At 44.0% G+C, this 25,956-nt stretch overlaps 1 protein-coding gene across 1 annotated transcript; it reads left to right on the forward strand.

Annotated features, from left to right (window-relative positions):
* Positions 1-260: 260 nt before the first annotated feature.
* Slc35e2b (solute carrier family 35 member E2B) lies at positions 261-25,392 on the forward strand. Its single transcript, XM_052175897.1, has 10 exons — positions 261-1,042; positions 9,830-10,310; positions 10,495-10,630; positions 11,368-11,495; positions 13,228-13,348; positions 14,181-14,184; positions 16,135-16,187; positions 16,753-16,825; positions 17,848-17,993; positions 20,748-25,392. Exons 2-10 carry the CDS (start codon positions 9,989-9,991, stop codon positions 20,983-20,985), a joined length of 1,221 nt encoding a protein of 406 aa, XP_052031857.1. The 5' UTR covers positions 261-1,042; positions 9,830-9,988; the 3' UTR covers positions 20,986-25,392.
* Positions 25,393-25,956: the final 564 nt, after the last annotated feature.

Consider the following 25,956-nt stretch of genomic DNA (forward strand, 5'->3'; position numbering starts at 1 on the left):
CAAAAAAAAAAAAAAAAAAAAAAGGAAGGTTTCACCAAAAGCAAACCTTTGCGGGCGCATCAACAGCAGAGGCAAGGTTCAACCTCTAACCTCCCCACAAAATGACCTTCAAGGATAAAAAGGGCCAGGAAGGCTCCCGCAGCCAGCGGCTACTTGGGGAACTCTGGAGTCAGGGTCAGCGTCCTGCCTGAAGGCGGAGCCTCTGAGACTCGACCAATGAGCGCCCCGTCGCCAAGGTGCTGGCCTGCCCCCATCCCGGCATCATCCAAGACTCAGAGCGTACGGGGGTTATTCGCATGTTCGCCACTGGGCGCTTCTCGTCCTCTGACTTTCTAGTCAGATTTTAGGCTCCTTGAATTCAAAACCCAGGGTTTGACTTAGAGGTCGGTATCTTCGCGGTCTCAGAGGATTGGCTTCTCCACCTCGGTCTCGGTGGAATGTTCCGGAATGTACCACAGGCGAGAGGAGCGACACTTGTACATTCGTCCAGCATCACAGACCCCGGAGTGGTGGGACATTCCGGAAGCTACCAACAGGAGGCCACAAGGCGGTGGTGTGGCCGCGCATCATCACCCGCCCCGTGGTTTGTGATGGACCGTTACGGAAGGTGTGAATGCGCCGTTTAGGACGTCCTGGTTACCCGTGGTGGGCCGCGGTGGAACGTTCTGGAAGGTGCCATTTTGTGCCCGCAGGGGGGCGTGACGGACCACGGCTTCCTGTGCGTCACGTCCGGCTCCCTCCCCGCCCACCAATGTGTGTCCCAAATCTAAAAACCCTTAGGATCTCTGCTAGAGGACTGCGAGAGGGTTCGAGGCTCCAAACCCCTCTGAGTGAAGCTGGTCGGCCCCGAGTCGGCTGCGTGGGGAAGCTGGCTGTGTCTTTCGTGGGCGGAAGCGGAGGCTCTGCATAAACTCCAGGGGCAGCCTCAGAACTGAACCCCACCAGGGACCGGGGCGCCCGGTCCTGCAGTCAGCCCAGGTCAACTCAGGGGCCGTTGGCACCGGGCGACCAGGTGGCGGGCTTTGCTGGTCTGGACGCACAGGTAGGGTGGAGACAGTGATGGGCACCGGCGGGATCGCGGGCGGGCTGTGACTGCACCCGGCGCCGGGAAGGAGGCGATACCCAGTGACAAGTGCAGGCACCCTGACATCCGTCGGCATGTACTGATTTTGCCTCCCGAAACGTGTCATTTTGTGCCGTGGTATGGGCGACTCCGCCAGGTCCCAAGCTTCAACTTCTTATTTTAGCCAGCTGGCGGTTTTTCTTTAACCGGTACTTTTCAAGCATAAAGCAGATTCGCTGCAGAGTTGGTGTTTTGAAATCTTGAAATGCAAAAGAATAAAACAAAAAGCAAAACTGCAGTCTAGAGGTGGGGTCCTTGTTCAGTGTTTCCTTAGTCGCCCGATTATGGTTTGAATGTACTCTATTAAGAAATAAACTGGGGCTGGAGAGATGGCTCAACAGGTAAGAGCACTGACTGTTCTTCCAGAGGTCCTGAGTTCAAATCCCAGCAACCACTTGGTGGCTCACAACCATCTGCAATGAGATCTGATGCCCTCTTCTGGTGTGTCTGAAGACAGCAACAGTGTACTTAGACGTAATAAATAAATCTTTTAAAAAAAAAATAAAAGTAAACTGGAAAATAATTTTTTGTGCTTTATTTTTCTTTCTTTTAAGAGAGGTTCTTTACGGTGTAGCCCCATCTGGCCTTAAACTTGTGACTCTCCCGCCTCAGCATTTCAGTACTGCAATTATGGGACTGTACTACAAGTATCCCTAGTTACAGAGCACATTTGAAAGCACAATGAGAGACTTTTAAAAAGCAAAAGAAGGCCCATTGAGTGAAGAGATAGGAAGGCTTTTACATTCAAGTGATTCTTTTCTAGTGCAGAAGATGGAGAGACAGAGAACAACATGAAGGACCTCTCCCCAACACGGAAATCCTGTGGCTGGTAATGTGGATGCCCCCCAACTATTTATGTCTTAAATCTGAGCATGCCATACCAGTGGTCCTCAAAGTATCCGTTCTTCAAAACTGATAAACATTATCATAGAGCCACAGAATGTAGTGTGTTACTTTATTCTTCACTACTTCTCTACTTTATTCTTCAGTACAAATTCTTCACTACTGAGTGACGTGTCAGTGTTAGAAGCAGGACAGGGTGGACAAACTGAGTCCAAGCAGGCCCTTTTCTGGGCTATTATTTCCCTTAGATAAGCTTTTAGACATGCATGGTATTTGGAGACTTGATGTATCATTTTCACTAAATAAGCACTGAACAATCCAGGTATTTGATTGTTCAAATTGTTCCAGGTATTTTGGCCAGGTATTTGAGTACCTCAGTTGTCTGTTTCAGAACAGACATTTCCTTATATCTACCCCTACTCTCCCCTTTCCTGTCCCTCCATTTTCTATTGGGGATTGAATCTAGGCTAGCCCTCTACCAGTGGGCTGCATCCTCCACTAAAAATCTATGTGTGGCCTCATCTATGTCATAGCATAAATGTGGATGTGGATTGTCAGAATGTTTCTTTACTCCCTGAGCCACTGCACCAACCCACACATCCCCCCCCCCCAGGAACAAGGGCTGGCTCCCCTCCCTCCCCAACAACCCCCCTCTCCCTCCCACTGCCAGCAAGCAGCCCAGACATTTATAACCTGGGGTCCATGGAACTAGACTATGGAAAAATATAATGCCGAATGGGATAAAAATGACATCTTGAGCCAGGCATCATGTGTGCCTGTGAATCCAGCATTCTGGAGGCTGATATGGGAGAACTGACACATTCAAGGCCAGCTTGGGCTATTCTTTAAGATCCTGTCTCAAAAAACAGGGAATGGGGATCTCACTAGCATTTGGGTGAGACAAGCAGCTGTTGGTTTTTGAAGCTTTGATGTCATGTCTTTGCTGTGGGTCCAGGGCAGAGTGTGACTTGTTTTTCTTTCAGCTCTGTATTCACATTTATGACAGAGCCTACAGCAGAAACTTATGAGGTAAGCCCTGCTAGCAAGGGAGTTGTTGTTTTGAGACAAGGTTTTTCTGTATAACTCTGGCTGTCCTGGAACTTGCTCTATAAACCAGGCTGTCCTCCAACTCAGAGACCCTCCTGTCTTTGCCTCTCAAGTACTGGGATTAAAGGTGTATGCCACCAGTGCCTGGCCAGCAATAATAAGTTTTAATAAGCCAGTCATCTATTCTTCTGGATATAGTTTATAAATTGAGAGGGACATGGTGACTTAAGACCTTTACAATAGAGTGGCTCTTCTACATACCACAAGTTCAGGTTCAGCAGCTGTAACTAGCTTCTAGACCAGTGTAGGTCAAATCAGCTATACAAATTTATATGTGTGTGTGTGTGTGACTAATATATGACTTTATTTATTTATTATACATAAGTACACTGTAGCTGTCTTCAGACACCCCAGAAGAGGGCATCAGATCTCATTATGGATGGCTGTGAGCCACCATGTGGTTGCTGGGATTTAAACTCAGGACCTTTGGAAGAGCAGTCAGTGCTCTTAACCTCTGGGCCATCTCTACAGCCCCACCTACAAGTTCTTAAATGCAAGCAGCTTGTTGCTGCTGGTGGTCTTCAGCTTCTTGCAGGTTAAGATCTTCTTACCTTTATAACTGATGAGAATTGTGGGCTGGGAACTGGACCAGGATTGGTTGAGTCAGACTCTGCCAACATTAGAGCTGTGTAGCCCTTGGTTCATCTATAGAGTCAAACTCTGCTCCCAGAGGTCTTTGCTACTTCTTCAAGAGATTGTTCACGTGGCATTATGATGGCCAACAACTAATCTGTAGTTTTATTATTTTAAGTATATGCATGTTGGCCTCGTGTGTATGCTTCTGCATCATGTGCATGCCTGCTGCCTTCTGAGACAAGAAGAGGCCATTGGATTCCCTAGCACTGGAGTTATTGCTGGGAATCAAACCTGGGTCCTCTGGAAGTTCAGCAAGTGCTCTTAACCACTTAGAGCTCCAGCTTCGAATGATCCTCTAATTCTACCATTCTTACAATGAACAACAAGCCCATAACTAACTTCATACCCCTATCCTAGTGATACTTGTTCTATCCTGATGCCCTCTGGATTAGTAACTGTCTTGTGCCTTTTCAGGGTGAGGGAAGAATTGTTTATTGCAAGCACTGCATGGGAATGGTGATCTAGGCATAATTAGAGAGCTGTCTGCACGCAGTATCTGCCTTTAGGACTGAATCCGGCTTCCATTTTCCACAATATTTACTTACTGCTCAATCTGGAATTCCTGGCCCTTGATTCTGCAAGATAAACAGGGCTGTACTTTGTGCTTAGTATTGTTCAGAGCCCTTGCAGTCTTCAACCTGACATAGGTAACTGCTCAGAAGTTTCTTCTGAGCGGTGGTGGTGGCACACGCCTTTAATCCCAGCACTTGGGAGACAGAGGCAGGTGGATTTCTGAGTTTGAGGCCAGCCTGGTCTACAGAGTGAGTTCCAGGACAGCCAGGGCTACCCAGAGAAACCCTGTCTCAAAAAACCAAAAAAAAAAAAAAAAAAAGTTTCTTCTGTTAATACAATCATATGATTATTATCATTTTTAATGTGTATAGGTATTTTGCCTGCACATATGTCTGTGTACTACTTGAGTGCCTGGTACCTGCAGGGGCCAGAAGAGGGTTTTGAATCCCCTGGAACTGGAATTACAGATGTCTGTGAGCTGTTGTGTGGTTCTTTGGAATTGAACCTGAGTCTTCTGGAAGAACAGCCAGTACTCTTTTGGTTTTTTTTTTCGGGACAGGATTTCTCTGTGTAGCTCTGGCTGTCCTGGAACTCACTCTGTAGACCAGGCCAGCCTCAAACTCAGAAATTCGCCTGCCTCTCCCTCCCAAGTACTGGGATTAAATGTGTGCGCCACCACCGCCCGGCCAGCCGGTACTCTTACCTGTTGAGCTATCTCTTTGGCCTGATAATTTCTTCTGTCTTTTCTTTTCCTTCCTTCTTTCTTTTTTCTTTCTTTCTTCCTTCCTTCCTTTCTTTTGTTATTGGTGTTTGTTTGTTTTTGTTTTGTTTTTTTCCAGACAGGATTTCTCTATATAATCCTAGTTGTTGTGGAACTCATGGAAATCCATCTGCATCTGCCTCTGCCTCCCAAGTGCTGGGATTAAAGGCATGTGCCACCACTGCCAGACACCTTTAAGCCTTTTTTTACTTTTAGACAAAGTATTACTCAGGTGCCTATACTAGGAGAGCTGGGATTATAGGCTCTTGACCAAGCCTGGCCCTTCTGGAACTTTATTTTTTTCATTATGTAGTTTTCAGGACAGGGTTTATCAATGTAATCCTGCCTGTGCTGGAACTCTGTAGACCAGGCTGCCACAAACTCTATCTGCCTCTGCCTCTGCCTCTGCCTCTGCCTCTGCCTCTGCCTACCAATTCTGGGATTAAAGGCCTGTACGTTCACTGCTGCCTTTTGAAACCTCAAACTTATCCCCAGTAACACACTTCCTCCAACAAGACCACACCTCCTAATCTTACCAAATAGTTTCACTACCTGAGGTCCAAGCATTCAAGTATTAGAGCTTGTGGGGATGTTCTTATTCAAAACACCACCTTTTCCCTTGCCACAAGAGTTTTATAGCCATATCATAATGCAAAATGCATTCAGGCCAACTTCAAAAGTCCCCATAGCCTTTAAGTCACTACTTTTTTGTTTTTTGTTTTTATTTGGTTTTTTTGAGACAGGGTTTCTCTGTATAGCCCTGGCTGTCCTGGAAGTCACTCTGTAGACCAGGCTGGCCTCAAACTCAGAAATCCGCCTGCCTCTGCCTCCCAAGTGCTAGGATTACAGGCGTGTGCCACCACCGCCCGGCAGTCACGACTTTTTAAAAGTCCAAAATCTCTTTTGTTGACTTAAAGCAATCTCTTAACTGTAATCCCATGTAAGGTGAAATTAAATTAAATACTTCTAACATACAGTAGCACAGAATATATATTACATAGGATGCATTACATACATAGGATATTCCATTATCCAAAGCGAGAAAAGGGGGCACAGTGAGGAAACACTGAAACAAAACAAACTAGCATGGAACTTCAGATCCTACTGCTCCACATTTGATGTTGAGGAGTAGGTGGCTCTTGGATTCTCCTGGTCCTTCCCAGCTTCGTTGACTGCAACAGTGTGCCTACATGTGGGGGATGTGGTTGTAAGTACAAGTGCCCTCTGAGGACAGAGACTTGAGATACCTTGGAACTGGAGTTACAGTTGGTTGTGAACTGTCCAGTGTAGGTGCTTATACTGGCTTATGAAAGGTCATGTCTAAACAGTTAACATATGGAGTCTGCATTGGCACTGTTAGATCTTTCAGACTAGTGGAGTGAACAGAACACACTGTGTTTGCGGGGGATGGCTTCTCTCAGCTTCTTGCTTGGCTGCCCTTGACTTGTCAAAGGACCTGAAACATGATCTGAAACTTTCTTTGAACTTCTCTGACTTCACTGCTCAGGATATTGGGCCCCTTCTTCTTGTCTACTGCCTTCTAGATAGTAAATCAGCCATTCTACCTTCAGTCAGTCTGCTCTCCTGGGCAGGAAAGGGATGTAGTGGAACATGAATTCTCTTTTCATCCCAGCACAGGGTCTGGCCAGTCCTAGAGCCTAGGAGGTTTAGGTACCCAGCAGGTTGTCACTAGAACCAAAAAGTATGGCATTGCCAGTTATGAGGAAGAAGAAAACAGCAAGGTCTAAACAGCAGTTAGAGGGCTATAGGAGTAGTGCTATTTCCATAATGCTCTGGTACACACTACAAGGCTTCTATGTACTGAGGGGTCACAATAGGAACAAGAAAGATACTCGCTAGAATCGGGGGACACCAAGGTAATGATGAGACTTGGCAGAGCTGTGGGTAGAGAAGGGAACAGACTGATGTTACCCATGCTGAGAGCAAGTCAGACTGTAAAGTCTCCCAGCTGAGTATCAGGTCCTCTGAACTACAGGCAGATGAGCAAAGGTACCTAGGGTGAGGTCTTCACCGGCAGGCAGTGTGTGCATTCTTCAGTGTATGAACATACAGAATATTTTATATGAGTCAGGCACATGCAAACATGGAAGTATAAACTAAGGGTGCTGGTGAGGTAGAGATCCTGATATCCAGAAAGGCATGAAGCTAAATGTATAATCCAGAACTGATATCTATAATGTTCCTCAAAAAGAGGAATGGTAGTAGAAAGATGGCTTAGTGATTAAGAACACTTGTTGCTCTTGCCAAAGTCCTGAGTCTGGTTCCCATCACCCACATGCTGGCTCACACCCTATGTAACTCCAGTTCCAGGTGATCATACCCTCTGACTTCTTCAGGTTCCAGGCATGTACATGGTGCACAAACATACGTGCAGGCAAAGTACTCTTAACATATAAGAAGAAGAGGTGCCCTATATCTGCTCTTTGAGGGTTCACCCTAGGTACCTTTGCTCATCTGCCTGTAGTTCAGAGGACCTGATACTCAGCTGGGAGACTTTACAGTCTGACTTGCTCTCAGCATGGGTAACATCAGTCTGTTCCCTTCTCTACCCACAGCTCTGCCAAGTCTCATCATTACCTTGGTGTCCCCCGATCCTAGCAACTCTTGTGGGTTCTTTTTTCCTCCCTTTATCCCTCCAGTTTCATCCCCTATCAGTAAATAGAAAGGAGAGAGATAGAAATCCTCACATTTAATTTTTTTCTTCTTTGAGCAGGACTACTAACAAACTGCATCCAACTCCCTTGAACAACCACCAGCCCTGCCTAGTATGGCCCTAACATTTATATACTCTGAAAAGTCCCAAGAATTCCAAATGTCACAATCACAGAAACTATCTGCAGCTGGCAAAACCATGTCTCTGCTAGAGCACGAGGCAACACATAGTAAGCTGCTGGTGCAGACAGTCCAAAGCAGCCTCTTAACCCTACACCTGGGATTAAAACAAAATCATATCCACATAATATATCTGTGTTTTTAAAGAAACCAAAATTCAAGAATTGTCACTACAGTGCCCTTTTAAAATTTGTCTCGCCGGGCGGTGGTGGCGCTCGCCTGTAATCCCAGCACTCTGGGAGGCAGAGGCAGGCAGATTTCTGAGTTCGGGGCCAGCCTGGTCTACTGAGTGAATTCCAGGACAGCCAGGGCTACACAGAGAAACCCTGTCTCAACAAAACCAAAAATTTGTCTTAAGCCTGGTGGTGGTGGCGCACACCTTTAGTCCCAACACTTGGGAGGCAGAGGCAGGTGGATTTCTGAGTTCAAGGCCAGCCTGGTCTACAGAGTGAATTCCAGGACAGCCAGGGCTACACAGAGTAACCCTGTCCCCCCCCAAAAAAAATTGTCTTATTTTTTACATGTGTGGATATTTGTGTCTGCATGTGCCTATGTGGACCACATATATGCCTGGTGCCTGTGGAAGCCAGAAGTCAGTATTAGCTCCCCTGGGACTGGAGTTACAGATCGTCGTAAGCTGCCATGTACATACTAGGAATTGGACTAAGTTCTATAGAAGAACAGCCAGTACTCCAACCAACAATAGAAGCAGAAACCAGGAAGCCCAAGTGACTTTAAGACTTTCTTGATGGTGGTATTGTTTTGTATTTTGTTGTTATCTGTTTGTTTCAGTATGGAGGTTCAAACCTCGGGCTTTGTGCATGGTAGGCAAGCACTGTATGGCATACATCTCCAGCCTGGGGTGAAGTTTTGATGTGTTCTTTGGAAAGGAGATGACCTTGGTCCTCATTAGGAGCTCAAAGATGAGACCCTGCTCAAAGCCAAAACTAGGAAAATGCCAGTATCTCCAGGAGAACAGGATGGTTTGGCTTAGAGTAGTAGACTTCTCACCTGCAGACATTGTAGCACAGGTCTGAGCATCCTTGGGCCAAGCTCTAAACTGATGCCATTAGCATAGTGTTTGCCTAGAAAGTAGTGTAAAATTGGTCCTGAACCCTTGGTAAGCCTCGAGCCAGGATAAGAGATGAAGGGGTGTAGTCTGACATGCTGTCTGGTACATTCATCTGAGTAGGACAACAATAAAAAAAATGGACCGAGTTGCCATGATCTATGGATAAATAAACCAGCAGAGACCATAAATGATGTGAAAGAGGAATGAAAGAACAAAATGAGAACAGGCCAGTTTGAAATGGAATCAAGAACTTTCATAAATTAAGTATTCAATGTGGTGATTCAACTCTCCAGCTAGGAACAGGTAGACGCTTTGGCTAAAGTTCAGAGGGTTTCTGTGGAAAATGTGGAGAAACCAGGCATGAAAAATTAGAGCTAGCAGTTCAAGAGGAACACTCAGCTCCTTCAATCCGTGGGTGGTTCCTGGTTCCTGAAAGGGCTGAGAAGATGCAAGCAATGTCATTAGAGATTGGGGGCAAAACCTGGTGTGGGCTGATCTGAGCTGAGCCAGTCATAGAAGGACCAGCCTGGGAAGAGGAAGAGGGTTGCTTCAGCTTGGTACCTCCTGAACTCAGTGTAGGCTCCAGGACCTGGCAACTATAATCTTAGTGCTTCTTTGGTAAGATTGAAAACAAAAAACAGGAGAACCTTTGGAAGGTAAGATAGAAAATAGAGGCAGGAGGACCCTTGGAAGCTTATGGGCTAACTAGCTCACTTAGTAGCAAACAACTAAAGCAATAGCAAATAAGTAGAAGGCAGGAACCAAGGTTGCCACACTCAGTTGTCTCATGTATCTATCTTACACAGAAGGTTACAAAAGAATATAAGATGCTTAAAATTTGTAACATGGTTTCTTTTCTTTTTTCTTTCTTTTTTCTTTCTTTCTTTTTTTTTTTTTTTTTTTTTTTTTTTTACCATTTTAGCCTTTGCTTCAGTACTTTGCTGGAGACCAGCATGTTGGAGTCAACATTCATGCAGACCAGGACTGCTGTCTCTTCCTCCAGCCGTATCTCTCTGTCTGGGCAGTTGCTTTGATCCATGTGGACTATTTTTGAGATTCATTCCTCACAAGTGCCCTCAGCATGTCATCAGCAGCAAAATCCCAAGTGCTGGAGGAGACAGCACCCAGCTGCGAAGAGGAGCCAAAGGGAAAACCACTTCTCACTTGGGGGCCTCTTTTTGGTCACCGGAGTGAGAAGATTGTCTTTACTAAAGGTGATGGCAGCCCAGAGGAGAGCCTGCTCACTGTTACCATCACGGAGACTACTGTCATTGAGTCGGACCTAGGTGTGTGGAGTTCAAGAGCTCTCATCTACCTCACACTGTGGTTCTTCTTCAGCTTCTGTACGTTGTTCCTCAACAAGTACATCCTGTCCCTGTTGGAGGGAGAGCCCAGCATGTTAGGTAATGCCTTCTTGATCTATGTGCCCTCCTGGTGGCCCCAGTGCCAAGTGACCAGAGACCACCTGGAGGGAGGGAACGGGCTAAAGGGACTTATTACCCAGATGTGCTTCTGGAATAAGGGTGATATTCAGTGCTCATGTGTGGGAAACTTGTTCTCAGCTTGGCCTCATGCCTCCTTCCACAGGTGCTGTGCAGATGCTGTCAACAACGTTAATTGGATGTGTTAAAATATTTGTTCCTTGCTGTTTATATCAACACAAAACCCGGCTCTCTTACCCACCCAATTTCATCATGACTATGCTCTTCGTGGGCCTCATGAGGTAAACGTGTTGATTGTTTTAATTGTTTTTCTTTTAAAGATATAAAATACCTTTCTAGTTACTAAGTGTGGAAACCCTATTGGAACCCTTGGTGATTATTGCTGTTGAGTGTGTGTTCAGGGTACAGGATATAATTATACAGCTTTACAGTTGTGGGACAGCTATCAGTTAGATTTTAGTTTTGTGGCCTTTAATGCCACCATGTACATTCTTTGGTTTGTTGGTTGGTCGGTTGGCTGGTTTTTCAGAACAAGTTTCCTCTGTGTCCTGGATTCACTTTATAGACCAGGTTAGTCTCAAACCCTTAAAGAGATGTACCTGCCTTTGCCTCCTGAGTTCTGGGATTAAAGATGTGCACTGCCATGATTGGTTCTTTCTCAGATTCTTTATAAAGCAACCATAAAAAAGTAATTTATCTGGGTGTGGTGGCTTGTGCCTTTAATCACAGCACTTGGGAGGCATTGGCTCTATGTGAATTCAAAGCCAGGGTAGTCTAATATCGAGTTCCAGGACAGCTAGAACTATATAGTGAGACCCTGTTCTTAAAAAATAAAATAACTCAATAGTGGTTTTAAGGTGTTTGCAATCCTTGAGTGTAATGGCGACACCCTTACCTGGGACTCAACCTCTTGGTTGGGATGAGGAACCAGATGTACCCACTGTTCATGACCAAGTACTTAGAGTCTCTGTTTATAAGTAGACAGGTCCTTCTCACGATGCTCTTTTCTTGGTTTGAGGTTTGCAACGGTGGTTTTGGGCCTGGTCAGCCTCAAGAACGTGGCAGTTTCCTTTGCTGAGACAGTGAAGAGCTCGGCCCCCATCTTCACTGTGATCATGTCTCGGATGATTCTGGGGGAGTACACAGGTAAGGCCTCTCTGGGTCCTGCTGCCTGGGCTGGACCTCCTCATCCTTTTTTCTACCTGTAGTGTTACTGACTGCCTGTCATATGCTGGATTTTGTTCAGCTTTCTAGAGCTTCTCAGAGCAGAGAGCAGTGACAGACCTAGGACCGACAGTGCTACCATCACTTGCTCTCCCTGCTTGAACAGTGTCCTTGGCAGTCACATGTGGTCTTCTGCCTTCCTTTGAGCAAGGACTTCACTAAGCCTACCATGTGCTGGGGCTGTTGTTATGGGAGAATGGGGGGATCAGAGGATGATTGTACTTCATGACTTCCAGCTGGGTGGAGAGGTCAGTGGGAACTGGAAAATGACCATCTGGCCATACCTCCGAAGGGTGATCTTTGATCCAAAGCTGATAAGCCAATGCCCATATTCAGTGATAGGGACTTCCTCTTTAATGAACAGTCAGATGGTATCCCCAGTGTACTTTGTGATTCTTTTGACCTTTTTTGGAGATAAGAGTTTCTCTGTATATCACTGGCTGTCTTAGAACTAGCTCTGTAGACCAGGCTGGACTTGAACTTATTATAGAGATCTGCCTGCCCCTGCTGCCTGACCGATGGGATAAATGACATGCAACACCACTACCTGGCACTTTGTAATTCTTTTTATGGGTTTTGTTTTTTTGTTTTTGTTTTTGTTTTTGTTTTTGTTTTTTTGGGGGATTTGTTTTTGTTGTTGTTGTTGTTGTTGTTTGGTTTTTTTTTTTTTTTGAGACAGGGTTTCTCTGTATAGCCCTGGCTGTCCTGGAACTCACTTTGTAGTCTAGGCTGGCCTCAAACTCAGAAATCTTCCTGCTTCTGCCTCCCAGAGTGCTGAGATTACAGGCGTGTGCCACCACCACCTGGCTTGATTTTTATTTTTAAAGATTTGTTTCAACTGATGTCTATGTGTAGGTATCTATGTACATGTGTGTCACTTGTGTGCAGGTGACCTCAATAGCCAGAAGAGAATGTTGGATTCCTGGAGCTGGAGTAATGGTCAGTCGTGAGCTTCAAATATGAATCCTGAGAACTAAACTCAGGTTCTCTAGAATAGAAGCAAGTGCTCTTAACCACTAAGCCATCTTTCTAGCCAGGTGGCTCATAACCATTAATAAATCCAGCTTCAGGAAACCTTGGGCACCAGGTACCAGTGTGCACACATACATGAAAGCAAAATATCCATACATACACAATTTTAAATTTTTTAAAGGAAATGTTCCTAGGGTATATGTCTGACATGCTAAGGAAATAATCAGAGACAGTTTCTATATTATTAAAGTACATCAGAGCTTTGGAGAGGATGGAAAAAATGTTGCTTTAAGAGTCACACCCGCGCATGCGATCGTGCACACACATGTATATAAGTTCTTATAAAGGAGGCTGGAGAGATGACTCAGTGGTTAAAAGCACTGACTGCTCTTCCAAAGGTCCTAAGTTAAATTCCCAACAACCACATGGTGGCTCACAACCATCTGCAATGTGAGCTGATGCCCTCTTCTGGTGTGTCTGAAGACAACTACAGTGAACTCATATATATAAAATAAATAAATAAATCTTTAAAAAAAAATGTTCCTGCAGAGGCCAGAACAGATCTCCAGGGCATAACGGTGGAAGGAGAAAACTGTCTCCCACAGGTTGTCCTCTAACCTGTACATATGTGTCATCACCGAGTGTACCTACACTTAGCACATTCCTGTTTTGTTTTTGTCAGGGCTGCTGGTCAACCTGTCCCTCATCCCAGTCATGGGAGGACTAGCGTTGTGCACTGCCACGGAAATAAGCTTCAACATCTTGGGGTTTTCAGCTGCATTATCCACCAACATTATGGATTGGTAAGTCACAAAGCACAAGGGGAAATGATGAAAGAAGGCCTACCTAAGACATGCTGGCTTTACTTTATCTAGTCCATAGGTGTTCATACCCAAGCTAGCTCAGAGCCGGTCTCCACTGTCGTGGTTTTTCTCAAGAAGTACAACATTGACTTCCAGATGAGGTGCATTTTCTCCAGACCAAGATGGAGTTTGATGCTGTGTAGTCCTGATTGTTAAAATGCTAACTAGAGAGATAGTTACACAGTCAGGGTAACTGTGGTAACCAGTGTGTTAAGTAGGCTGTTGGCAGCACACACACCTGTCTTCTCAGTAGAAGAGCTGCTGTAGCTGTAGGCTATCCAGGAATATGTAGTGAGACACTACCTTAAATAGCAGCAACATCTAAACCTCAGTGAAGGCACCATTGCATTCACACACACTCCACCCAGACATGTGCACTTTGTTCGAGTCTGTTAATGTGTGCGATCAGTCCTGTGATTAATACGATAATTCTAAGAAGCATGTCATTGGCTCATGGAAAATACAAGCTTACCCTTTATGTCACAGAGTCAGTCTAAATAAAACCAAGGCAGAAGCTAGAGACTATCTCAAGTCTGTGAAACCAGGCTATGGATCCTTTGTCTCTTCCTGGCTGAGTGACTATTTATATCCTGGTGTCAGGACTACAAAGATAAGGTAAAAATCTCTCAGGCAGATGCCAGCCATGTGGCAAGGTCCTGGGGAAAATATTGGGTTGCTGTTGTTAGTGTTCCAGTCACACAGTCAGTTGAGGGCCAGATGCCATCTTCCAGTCCTGTCTCTTTTTACACTTTTTTTTTTTCTTACTGTGTAGTCCAGTCTGTCTTTGAACTTGCAGTCTCCCTGCCACATCTCCTGAGTGTGGAGACGACAGGTATTAGCCACGTATTGGTGTATCAGGACAGGTGATCTCCATCCATGCCATCACAGAAGTTTACCATGAAACATATTCATTCAGAACTTCTAATCAGTTTACTGCTTCTCCTATTTTTGTTTTGGAGACAGAGTCTCTCTATTTAGCCCTGATTATCCTGAAACTCATTTTGTAGACCAGACTAGCCTTGAACTCAGAGAGATCCACCTGCCTCTGTCTCTGAGTGCTAGAATTTAAAGCATGCACTAGCTTGTCTAGCCTTTCTTTTTTTGAGAGAAGGAAATAATCCACCACAAGTTTCTATAGGTTTGTTATCAGCGTTACTGCTGAAGACAACAGCTGACCTTGCCGTCAGGAACAGAAATTGGAAGTGATCACCTTAGAATGACTGACTCCCCCTGGGCTGACCTGCAAGGTTTGTGGTTCTCAGGAACCTAACAGGGTTAACCACACAGAACACCTCATGTGAGAAGCTTCATCTCTAGACATTATCTACAGCCTGATTTTCCTGACTTCCTCTTGATCTTGCACACACTGAAACCTTCTGCTCAGAAGCCAATTTTCAGGGAACATGAATCTTTATCTTTTTCTTACTGCCCTGTCGAGTGAGCCTTTAAAAGGTAAAACCTCCAGATAAATCCTGAACATCTGCAGATGCTCTTGATTCATACTGTTCTGTTGCCTGAGCCAGTCTCTTTGGTCACTATTCTGTCAGTGAGAGGCTAGGCAGCAGTGTCAGTTCCGATCTCTGAGGTCTTCTTTCTTTCTTTCTTCCTTCCTTCCTTCCTTCCTTCCTTCCTTCCTTCCTTCCTTCCTTCCTTCCTTCCTTCTTTCCTTCCTTCCTTCCTTCCTTCCTTTCTCTCTCTCCCTTTCTTTCTTTCTTTCTTTCTTTCTTTCTTTCTTTCTTTCTTTCTTTCTTTCTTTCTTTCTTTCTTTCTTTCTTTCTTTCTTTCTTTCTTTCTTTCTTTCTTCTTTCCCTCCCTCCATACTTTTTTTTTTTTTTGAGTCAGAGTTTTTCTGTGTAGTCCTGGCTGTCCTGGAACTCACTCTATAGACATGGCTAGTTAGGAACTCAGAGATGTGCCTGCCTCTGCCTCCCAAGTGTACTATCACCTGGCTTAGTTTAGATTTTCTTTGTTTGTTTTAGATAGGTTCTCTCTACTTAGCCTTGGCTGTCTTGGAACTTACTCTGTAGTCCAGGCTGTCTTTGAATACACAGAGGCCTGCCTGCCTCTGCCTCCTGAGTGCTGGAATCAAGGGTGTGTGCCATCACTCCTGACTTCGATTTATATTTATTATAGATTTATGAGTGTTTTGCCTGCATGTATGTTTGTGCATCACAAGTGTTCCTGATACTCTTAGAGGCCCATGGAGGTCAGAAGAGGATGCAGTATGCCCTATGCAGTTATAGAAGGTTGTGAACCACCATGTCAGTTCTAGGAATCAAACTTGTGTCCTCGTGTAAGAGTAACAAGTTACTCTTAACACCTGAGCTATCTCTTTAGTCCTTCTTTTGGTGTTTGGAACAGAGTCCTACATAGCCCAGGCTCTCTTCTAACTCTTTGTATATCTGAAGATGACCTTGAACTTCTAATCTTCTTGCCTCTACTTCCCTTGTTGGGTTTTTCAACGAGGGAAGTTAAAGTGCAGATAAAGACAGTTGTGGTCCTCTGATGTCTGAGACGGCAGGTCATTCAGGTTCTACATTCTCTATTTACTTGTCTGTAGGGACAGTAGGCACAGTTCTCCTTCTCAATGAGATGATGCCTGGACACACCTGGTGTAGGACTGGCCTCTGGCAAGTAAGTGCCAGTGGCTGTCTGCCTTTGCAGCCATTGTCATCAGCTCCTTACTCTTTAACCACTTAAATGTTAACATTTTGTCTTTGTTCTAGTTTGCAGAATGTTTTTCAAAAAAGCTTCTCAGTGGGGACAAATACAGGTTCTCGTAAGTATCTCTAGTAAGAGGATTTCTAGTGTCTACTTTTGTGTCTGTTGGCCACAGTGTATGGAGGTAGAGTGGGGAGGGGATGAGACAGCATCTCCTTATGTAGTCCTAGCTGTCCTAGAACTTGCTGTATAGACCAGGCTGGCCTTAAATTCATGAAGATCCTGTGATCTTTGTCTCTGCCTCCCAACCCCTGGGATCGAAGGTATGCACTACCATGTCTAATATTGAATCTAATTTCATAAGGCCCAGTGGGACTTTCGATCATTGTACAGCTCTGAATGACCTCTGAGAGCCTGAACTCTCTTTGAGTGTTTTGACCAGCTTTGACAGGTCTTTGTAAAAACTTGAGAGAAAACTACCTGTTTCCCAACTTACTCTTCAGACTACCAAACAGCCAATTCAGTTCATGGTGACCCTTTCATTCTAGGGAGCCACAAGCATCATTGTCACTGCGGGAGACACAGTTCTAGATTGTTGATTCTGTAGATTTTTTTTCTGAAAGTGTCTGCGTAGAAGCCTAGACCCGAGCATGGGAAAGAGCAAGTGTCTTCTGTCACTGCAGGGCCCCGGAACTGCAATTCTACACCAGTGCTGCTGCTGTGGCCTTGCTGATTCCAGCATGGACCTTCTTCATGGTGGGTTTCCAGCCTGGCACCCACCACACTGGGGGCTACTGCCACCCCGACAGTTCAGAAGAAGAAGGGTGGGCAACTCATTTTTAGTTTTAAGGTTTTTAGGCTTGCTTAATTTATCTTTTACTTTGGAAAAGGATATTTTTCCAGTGTAGAAGAGTCAATAGAGCTGTGTGGTGGCACACACCTTTAATCCCAACACTTGGGAGGCAGAGGCAGGCAGATCTCTGTTAGTAGATGAGGAGGCCAGCCTGGTCTACAGTGAGTTCTTGGACAGCCAAGGCTACACAGAGAAACCATGTCGTGGGGAATAAAAAAAAAAAAAAAAAAAAAAAGAATAGTCTTCAGAGTCTTTTATTGTTTTGAGACAGGATCTGGTATGTCGTTCTGTTGGCCTGAAAGTTGCTATGTTGACCAGGTTGGCCTCAAACTTAGAGATATGCCTGCCTCAGCCTCTTGATTGCTAGTGTTAAATGAATGTATCCCCACACCCACCTAAGTCAATGTTTGAAACCAAACTGAGAGGATCTCCCACCCTCGGCCCCCTTCCCTACATGGCTATCTAGTGAGCCTGTAGGTACAGATACACTCATGACATATTTCCTTGAGTCACTCGGTTTATGAAAGTGTGTGTTTGTCTAAACTTCTTTCCTTAAAACATGTTGCACCGGGAAGTCTACAGTGATCATGTGGTGGGACATAGCCTTTACCTTACCCCACGGTTACACACATGGTAAAGGTATTTTTCATATCTATGCTCTTTGCAAATGGGGATGCATCTTGGGAATATAGTCTTGAAACTGGAATGGTTGGTTGAAACATTTTATATTTCCATTAGCAGTGCACAGGAGTTTCAATTTCTTCTGTAGCATTCTGTATACATCCTGAGAGTCCCAATAAAGGGGGACAGTGCTCTCACTGTTCCTGATTTTTAGTTACTGAGCACTAGTGATATCATATCCTCTCAGCGGTGACGGTGACAGGGAGACATAGGCCAAAAAAGTGTCCTTTTGTTTTGTCCATAGGATGTTCCTGTGATTGGTAGGAGTGGGAAGAGCTTCAGCTACAGCCAGGACATCGTGCTGTTGCTTCTGACAGACGGTGCCTTGTTTCACCTTCAGAGTGTCACTGCATATGCCCTGATGGGAAAGATCTCCCCTGTGACTTTCAGGTGAGTGGAACATTAGGATTCATTAAATATTTTGTTGCCATCACTACATGAAGTAGATTTACAGTGAACTTTTTCCTAGAAATCCATGTTGCTGAAATTTTTCTGAGATTCTTGGACTATCTACAACAGAGCTGTCAGAGTTGTCTAGATAATGGGATGTCTGTGTTGTCCCAGATAGGCACTGGTGGCCACATACTATTTCTGAGCACTCGCTGGAGAAGTACAGTGACAAGAGTGCTTTTTAAAAAAAAAAAAAAAATTATTTATTTATTATATGTAAGTACACTGTAGCTGCCTTCAGACAGTCCCAGAAGAGGGCATCAGATCTCATCAGATGGTTGTGAGCCACCATGTGGTTGCTGGGATTTGAACTCAGGACCTTTGGAAGAGCAGTCAGTGCTCCTAACCACTGAGCCATCTCTCCAGCCCAAGAGTGCTTTTTTAAATTTGAGTTTAATCACTTTCTTTCTATCTTTCTGGTTTTTTGTTTGTTTGTTTTTTGTTTTGTTTGTTTTTTTGCTTTTTTTTTTTTAAAGACAGGATTCTCTATGTAGCTCTGGTGGCCTGGAACTCACTCTATAGACCAGGATGACTTAGAATTTATACAGATTCACCTGCCTCTGCCTCCCTAGTGCTGGGATTAAAGGCATGTGTTACCTTGCCTGGCTTGATACTTCATTTTTCAATGTTGGTGATTCTTCAAAAAGAAAAAGAGGTACTGGAGAGATTGCTCAGTGGTTAAGAGATGATTCATATGCACTATAGCATACACAATGGCTGTTCTTCTCAGTTTGATAGCTGCTCCCACTTGGTAACTAGCAACCACCTGTAACTGCAGCTCCAGGGAATCCAACACCCTTCTTCTGGCCTCCTTGGTTACCACACATACATCACACTCATACTTACATATGGACAAAACTTACATACACATAAAATAAAAATAAAACCTCATACCAGGCAGTGGTGATTCTTTAATCACCTTTAATTTAAACCAGACACCTTTAATTCTAGCACTCAGGAAGCAGAAATAGGAGGATCTCTGAAAGTTTAAGGCACACCTGGTCTACAAAGGAAGTTTTAGGATACCCAGGGCTATAAAGAGAAACCTTGTCTCAAAAAACAAACCAATTAAATAAATAATAAATGAATTTTCAAAAAAAATCTTTTTTTGTTGTTTTGATTTTTTTGTTTTTTTGCTTTTTGGCTTTCAAGACAGGGTTTCTCTGTATAACCCTGGCTGTCTTGGAACTCACTCTGTAGACCAGGCTGGTCTCGAACTCAGAAATCTGCCTGCCTCTGCTTCCTATGTGCTAGGATTAAAGGCATGCACCATCACTGCCTGGAAAAATAACCTTTCATTAAAAAAAGTTTTTGTTTTGTTTCTGTTGTGGAAGTAATAAATGAGCACAGACATGCCGTAGTATCTGAGGGAGACTGGTTCCAGGGCCACCCACCAGGGTGAAGAGTCACAGTAGCTTGTGCTGGCCTGGGACCCAATACATAGCTGAGGAGATTGTAAACTTCCATAATCTTCCTGTTGCTATTGCTCAAATGCTGGGATTACAGGCATGTACTACCATACCTGATTCAAAATCCACAGATCTTAAATTCCTTATATAGAATGACAAGGACTTTGTATAGAAACTATATTTAGGATTAACAAATTGCTGTGTAAATGCTATAAATAGCTGTTACATGTATTTTTAGGGAGTAATAACAAGGAAAAAAGTCTATATACAATTAATATGGGCTCAGTTTTTTTCCACATATTTTTGTCTGTGGTCAGTTTACTCCAGGCATGTCTAACACATAGAACTTATTGTTCTCATCATAGAAAGTTCAAAAGGGCTGGGTGGTGGTGGCTCACGCTTTTAATCCCAGCACTTAGGAGGCAGAAACAGGCGGATTTCTGAGTTCGAGGCCAGCCTGGTCCACAGAGTGAGTTCCAGGACAGCCAGGGCTATACAGAGAAACCCTGTCTCAAAAAAAACAAAAAAAAGAAAAGAAAAAAAAAAAAACAACAAAAAAAGAAAGTTCAAAAGGGCAGAAAAGTATAAAAATTAAGTTATCCATAATCCCAGCCCAACAGAACAGAAGTACAGACATTTTCATGTATTTCTTATTAACTGTTACTACTTGGTCCAAATGTGTGTATGGAACCAGTTTAATTTAACAAATTATAGCTTCTTTTTCTTCTTCTTCTTTTTTTTAAACCGGAGTTACAGACAGTTTTGAGATACCATCTGGGTGCTGGAAACCAAACCCAGGTCCTCTAAAAGAGCAGCCATTGTGCCGGGCATGGTGGCGCACGCCTTTAATCCCAGCACTTGGGAGGCAGAGGCAGGCGGATTTCTGAGTTCGAGGCCAGCCTGGTCTTCAGAGTGAGTTCCAGGATAGCCAGGGCTATACAGAGAAACCCTGTCTTGAAAAACCAAACAAAAAAAAAAAAAATTTTTTTTTTTTTTTTTTTTTGCTCTTAACCGCGGAGACATTTCTTTAGCCCTTATTTTGAAATTTTTCATTAAAATAATGAAATAATAAACTTGAGAAAGAAAAGAACAAAGATGCAGGCATACCCCCTAATGCTCCCAACCCGCTGTGGTAGGCGCCTTATTCATGTCCCTTTGGGGCTGTGACCCTGCATGGACAACACAGCACTGTTGCATTGTATGACATTTACAGTCACTGCCAGCTGCAGGCTATACCCTGTGTGGGTGTGAACCCATAGTCTGACTGTTATCTCTACTGCTATAGTGTCGCCAGTACTGTGAAGCATGCCTTGTCTATCTGGCTCAGCATCATCGTTTTTGGAAACAAAATCACCAGCCTGTCTGCCATTGGCACCATCCTTGTCACAGTGGGTGTCTTGCTCTACAACAAGGCCAGACAGTATCAGCAGGAGACTATGCAGAGTATGGTCACAGCTACCAGCCGAGGTTTAGAAGATAACACAGAGCCTCTGGTTCCCCTGGACTCTAGACAGCACCACTGATCACCTGATACTGCGTCCAGGCCTAGAAGGTCCTTCTGCACTCCATGCTGGAACAGAGAGGGAAATGGTGCATGGCAGGTCTCTTGCTCCTTCCTGGATATTAGATGGGGGGATTTAGGAATCAGCTTCTGCCTGGCAGAGCCCTGAAGGAGGAATCAAACGACCTACAGCTCCCCTGGCTGCAACTGAACCAATATCTTAGTGCCCAGCCTACAGTTGGGCCAATGTCTCAGTGGGGCCAACCGTGGAATAAGCACCAACCTGAGTTACTGGCTGCTTGATGCCATCCAGGAGACTTAAACTTTTCTATGACCACCACCACCGGCACTGAAGCCTCTTAGTTCTTGACAGTCTGTGAAACAGACATTCCAGATGCCAATGACTCTAGCATAGAGTCACAAAACCCTGAGAAACCAGAGTTGCAGACAGAATAGACAAGTGTCTCCTGCCATGGAGGGACAATGCCATGTAAAGGAAAAGTGTCCCCTTCTTGGTTTATGCTACACTGAACTCCCCTGCTCCGGGGTTGTCCCATGTGTCTGTTACTCATTTGGTGATTGCCCCACTCTGGGAAGTTAGGGACAAATCTCTAATTGAAACAAATGTTCTGGAATGCTTTTCCATTTCAAGTATGATGAATGTGAAGTGGGCTGCTCTGAATGGCACAGTTGGCTACCCTGTGAAGATTCCCCTTCAGGATAATAGGGATGTTTTGAAGAGCATTTGAGTGTTTACAGACTATGTTTTAGTTAAAGGAACACTGCTTTTTGACAAAGCAGTTGCCTGTAGAAGTTTCTGGAGTATCTGCATGTAAGGTACATCGAAGTCTACACTCACAGCTGGCTCTTCACCAGGGATCATATGATGATTGCCAGAGCCACGAGGTGCCCAGAGCTTAAGGAAGAATGGAAGACAACAGTAGGGCCTTGGGAGTGAGACACTGAGGTTCTACATTATTCATCATTTCCTGAGTTGTGTGTAGGGTGCAGTATGTTGCCAGCCAGTCTTTAAGACTCTCTCCATTACTTATGAGCTGTAGCCACTGGCACTTCTTGTCCAAGTATCACTAGTCCTCCTTGCTGTAAGTCTTATGTGCCCATGGTGGTTCACTGGTTTCAAAGTTGGCTTCTTACCTGGAAAGTATGAAAATAGCCCCTCAAAGAGATAGATTGGGGTGAAAACGAGCAATAATTATGTCTACGTTTTATTTACTTGGTAAAGTCATCTGCCATGATGATGGACCAAAATGAGGCCTTTTAATCTACATGCCACCTTTTAAAAGAAGCAGCCTGTGCTGGATACTGGCTAGGTGTATCTTTTCTATGCTATGTAAGGCCACCCACCTCCACTGTGAAGATGTTCTCTCATTTGACTTCACCCAGGTTTCTAGTTCCTTCCTCTTTGCTCTTATCAAAGATCCAGTGGAGGGTAGATGACAGATGTTGGATTAATCTGTGTAGTAGACATGTCTACTCAAAATTTGGCTGTGGAGCTGCTGATACAGAAGAGCACACGCTTATGGGTGTTGGTTGGAAGATCTCCTCTGGCCTTCCCCCAGGCCACATCCAAGTATGCTCAGAGCTCCACATGTCTGGCTTCTTACTATCATTTGGAATTTCTACCTGTGTCCTATGTGTAATTAGGAAATGGCCTATTGTGACTGGCCAACCCTCCTCTACATCACCAGACTCAGCTTGTTTTGATTTTCTAAGTTTTTGGACTAGAAACAAAAAGATTTTTCTTAAAGCTGCTTTGGGGACTTGTCCTCACGGGTGGAAAGATCATGGAATCAGCCACTTCCAGGACAGGGCTGGGTTGAGAGTCCTGGAATGGCCCTGCTTGACCATTTGTTATGACCATACCATAACAATATTTTTTTAATTAACTTTGTTAGTACTTTCATAGAATACTATGTTCTTCATAAATTGTTACTGATGTACATGTACAAATATTGACACCACGTGTCATTCTATGTCCTGGATGATTCCTCCTGAGTCTGTGTCATTGTCTGGTCTGTTGTAAACAGAGCACTGGATGGACCTGAGCCAGCCATCTGCTTACTCACTACACACACGGAAAAGATAAATACACCTCTCCCCCCCCCCTTTCTTTTTTTTTTTTTTCTTTCTTTTTTTTTTTTTTTTGGTCTTTTGAGACAGGGTTTCTTTGTAAAGCCCTGGCTGTCCTGGAACTCACTCTGTAGACCAGGCTGGCCTCAAACTCAGAAATCTGCCTGCCTCTGCCTCCCAAGTGCTGGGATTAAAGGTGTGCTCCAACACCGCCCGGCAGATAAACACATTTCTAATTTCAAAAATACTTCTAGGGGATATAGAGATGGCCTAGTGGTTATGTTTCTTGCTGAGGACCCAAGTTCAGTTCCCAGAACTCATGTACAGTGCTTTAGCAACTTCTTATAACTCCAGCTTTAGGGATTCTAATGCCTCTGGCTTCTCTGGACATCTGCACTTGGGCTCATGTATGGATATAAACACACACACACACCTTAAGTACATTTGCTGGGTGGTAGTAATACATGCCTTTAATCCCAGCTCTTTGGAAGCAGAGGCAGGTGGATTTCTGAGTTTGAGGACAGTCTGGACTATAGAGCAAGTTCCAGGACAGCCAGGGCAACATAAAGAAACCCTGTCTTGAAAAACCAGATAAATAAATATTTTTTTTAAAACTTTCATGATTTGGGGTTTACCTTAGTGGCGCATCACTGCAGGCATTGTGAAGCCCAGAAGCAGACATCTGAAAGAGGGATAAAGGAGATACAACAACAACCAAAACTTCCACTACTAAAAGACAAGGAACATTTTTTTTTATTGTTTTATATGCATTGGTGTTTTATCTGCATATGTGTCTGTGTGAGGGTGTTGGATCTCCTGGAGCTGGAGTTACAGATAGTTATGAACTGCCATGTGGCTCCTGGGAATTGAATCTGGGTCCTCTTGAAGATCAGCTATCTGACCAACTGCTGTTTTGTTTGTTTTTAAACCAGGTCATGATGGCACATATGTATAATCTTAGTACTTTGGAGATATGAGACTACGTAGTGATTCAAGGCCAGTTTGAGCTACAAATTAAGACCAAGTTTCAAAAAATATTATGATCATACTTTCTCAAATATTAGGATTATAATCCATCCTCAGGTGGTGGTGGTGGTTTACACATTTAATCCCAGAGCTCAGGAGGCAGGTAATTCTTTGTGAGTTTGAAGCTAGCCTGGTCTACAAAGCCATTTCCAGGACAGCCAGGACTCTGTTACACAGAAAAACCCTGTCTCAAGAAAAATTAAAAATGATGAATCAGAGGATATTAAAGATAATAAAAGCTGCTTGAGGAATTCAGCCAAGTAAACTTTACTTTGTGCCTTATAAACAGCATAAAACAAGTGGCTTTGTGATCCTGCTCTCAGATGGTCACTTTGCTCAGTGGAGATAATAGATGTCCAGCGCAACCTTTCAGGTCTGTCTAAATGATGTCTGCTTAACATTGGAAAAGGGTAAACAAAGATGCAACCACAGATGGGAAACCACTCCGATTCCTCCTGAGATTGCTTTTACCTACGTTACCTATACTGTCCTTGAAGTCCTCAAACTCTAGATCCTTCTAATTCAACGTTCTTAGTACTGAGATTACAAGTATGCATCCCGACTCCTGACTCTTCCGCCTTTGAGCAACAATCTTTTGTTTTTCCTTAACACATAAATATTGACCTGGGGGTGGGGGAGGTGGGTCTTCATCTCTTAATTTCCCAACCCATTGGTTGTTGTGCTAGGGATAGAACTCAGGGCTTAAGGAATGCTAGGCTGCTGTTCTTTCTCTGAGACATGGTCTCCAGCCTGTTTTTCTTAGTTTATAAATGCCTTTGCTCTCCCCATGAATTAGAATAGGACTTGCTGATTGTGGACAATGGTACCCACCACAATTCAGAGTGTAGTAGGTTTTAACTTCAGTGTCTCTGAAGTATGTTTTCCTGGGGACTTTGATCCTGACTTTGGTAGCTGTTGGACCCTTCCTAACATGTCCAAGTTTAATTTGAAACAGATGAAGTTGGCAAGTTGTGAGTTTGTGGGGTTTTTGTTTTTACTTTTCATTTCTGGGACTCAAACTGCATATTAAACTCATTTGTAATGTCCAGATTTGGAGATAATTGGAGTCTGTGTTTGTTCAGTGTTGGCACTTTGGAAGAGGCCACAGTTTAGGACGGGTAATCGTCTGCATCAAAGCCAAGTCATATTTGCTTTATACCAAACAATACTATAGGACTAAAACACATCATAAAATGTATACTGTTTTGTATTTCACCTCTTTCAGTATTTAAATAATTATATTAATGCTTCCTAGAAAAGAATTGTTAGATAATTCAGTGATTGCTGAAATAAATTTGTATTGTGTAATTAATCCTGCAGTAGCAGCCTCATTATTTTTTTTAAGGTTTATTTATTATATGTAAGTACACTGTAGCTGTCTTCAGACACTCTAGAAGAGGGCATCAGATCTCATTTTGGATGGTTGTGAGCCACCATGTGGTTGCTGGGATTTGAACTCAGGACCTTCGGAAGAGCAGTCAGTGCTCTTAACCGCTGAGCCATCTCTCCAGCCCCAGCCTCATTATTTTTATCCAAGCTGCCAATGGTTCCTGTATAAATATGAAAACATGTAACTGTTTTGTTTGGTTGTTTTTGTTGATACAAGGTTTTTCTGTGTAACCCTGGCTGTCTTGTAACTCTTCTGTTGGCCAGGGAGGCTTTGCACTTAAGAGATCCACCTACCTCTGCCTCCGAATTGATGAGATCAAAGATGTGAGCCCCTGCCGCCACCTGGCTTGTATAACTCTTATTTTAATTATGTTGCTATTTTTGTTTTTCAAGACAGAGCTACTTTTGTAGCCTTGGCTGTTCTGGAACTAGCTCTGTAAACCAGGTTGGCCTCAAACTCACAAGAGATCCTCCTGCCTCTAGGCCT

This window comes from Apodemus sylvaticus, chromosome 3 (genome assembly GCF_947179515.1).
Source record: "Apodemus sylvaticus chromosome 3, mApoSyl1.1, whole genome shotgun sequence".
In the NCBI taxonomy this organism is placed as follows: domain Eukaryota; kingdom Metazoa; phylum Chordata; class Mammalia; order Rodentia; family Muridae; genus Apodemus; species Apodemus sylvaticus.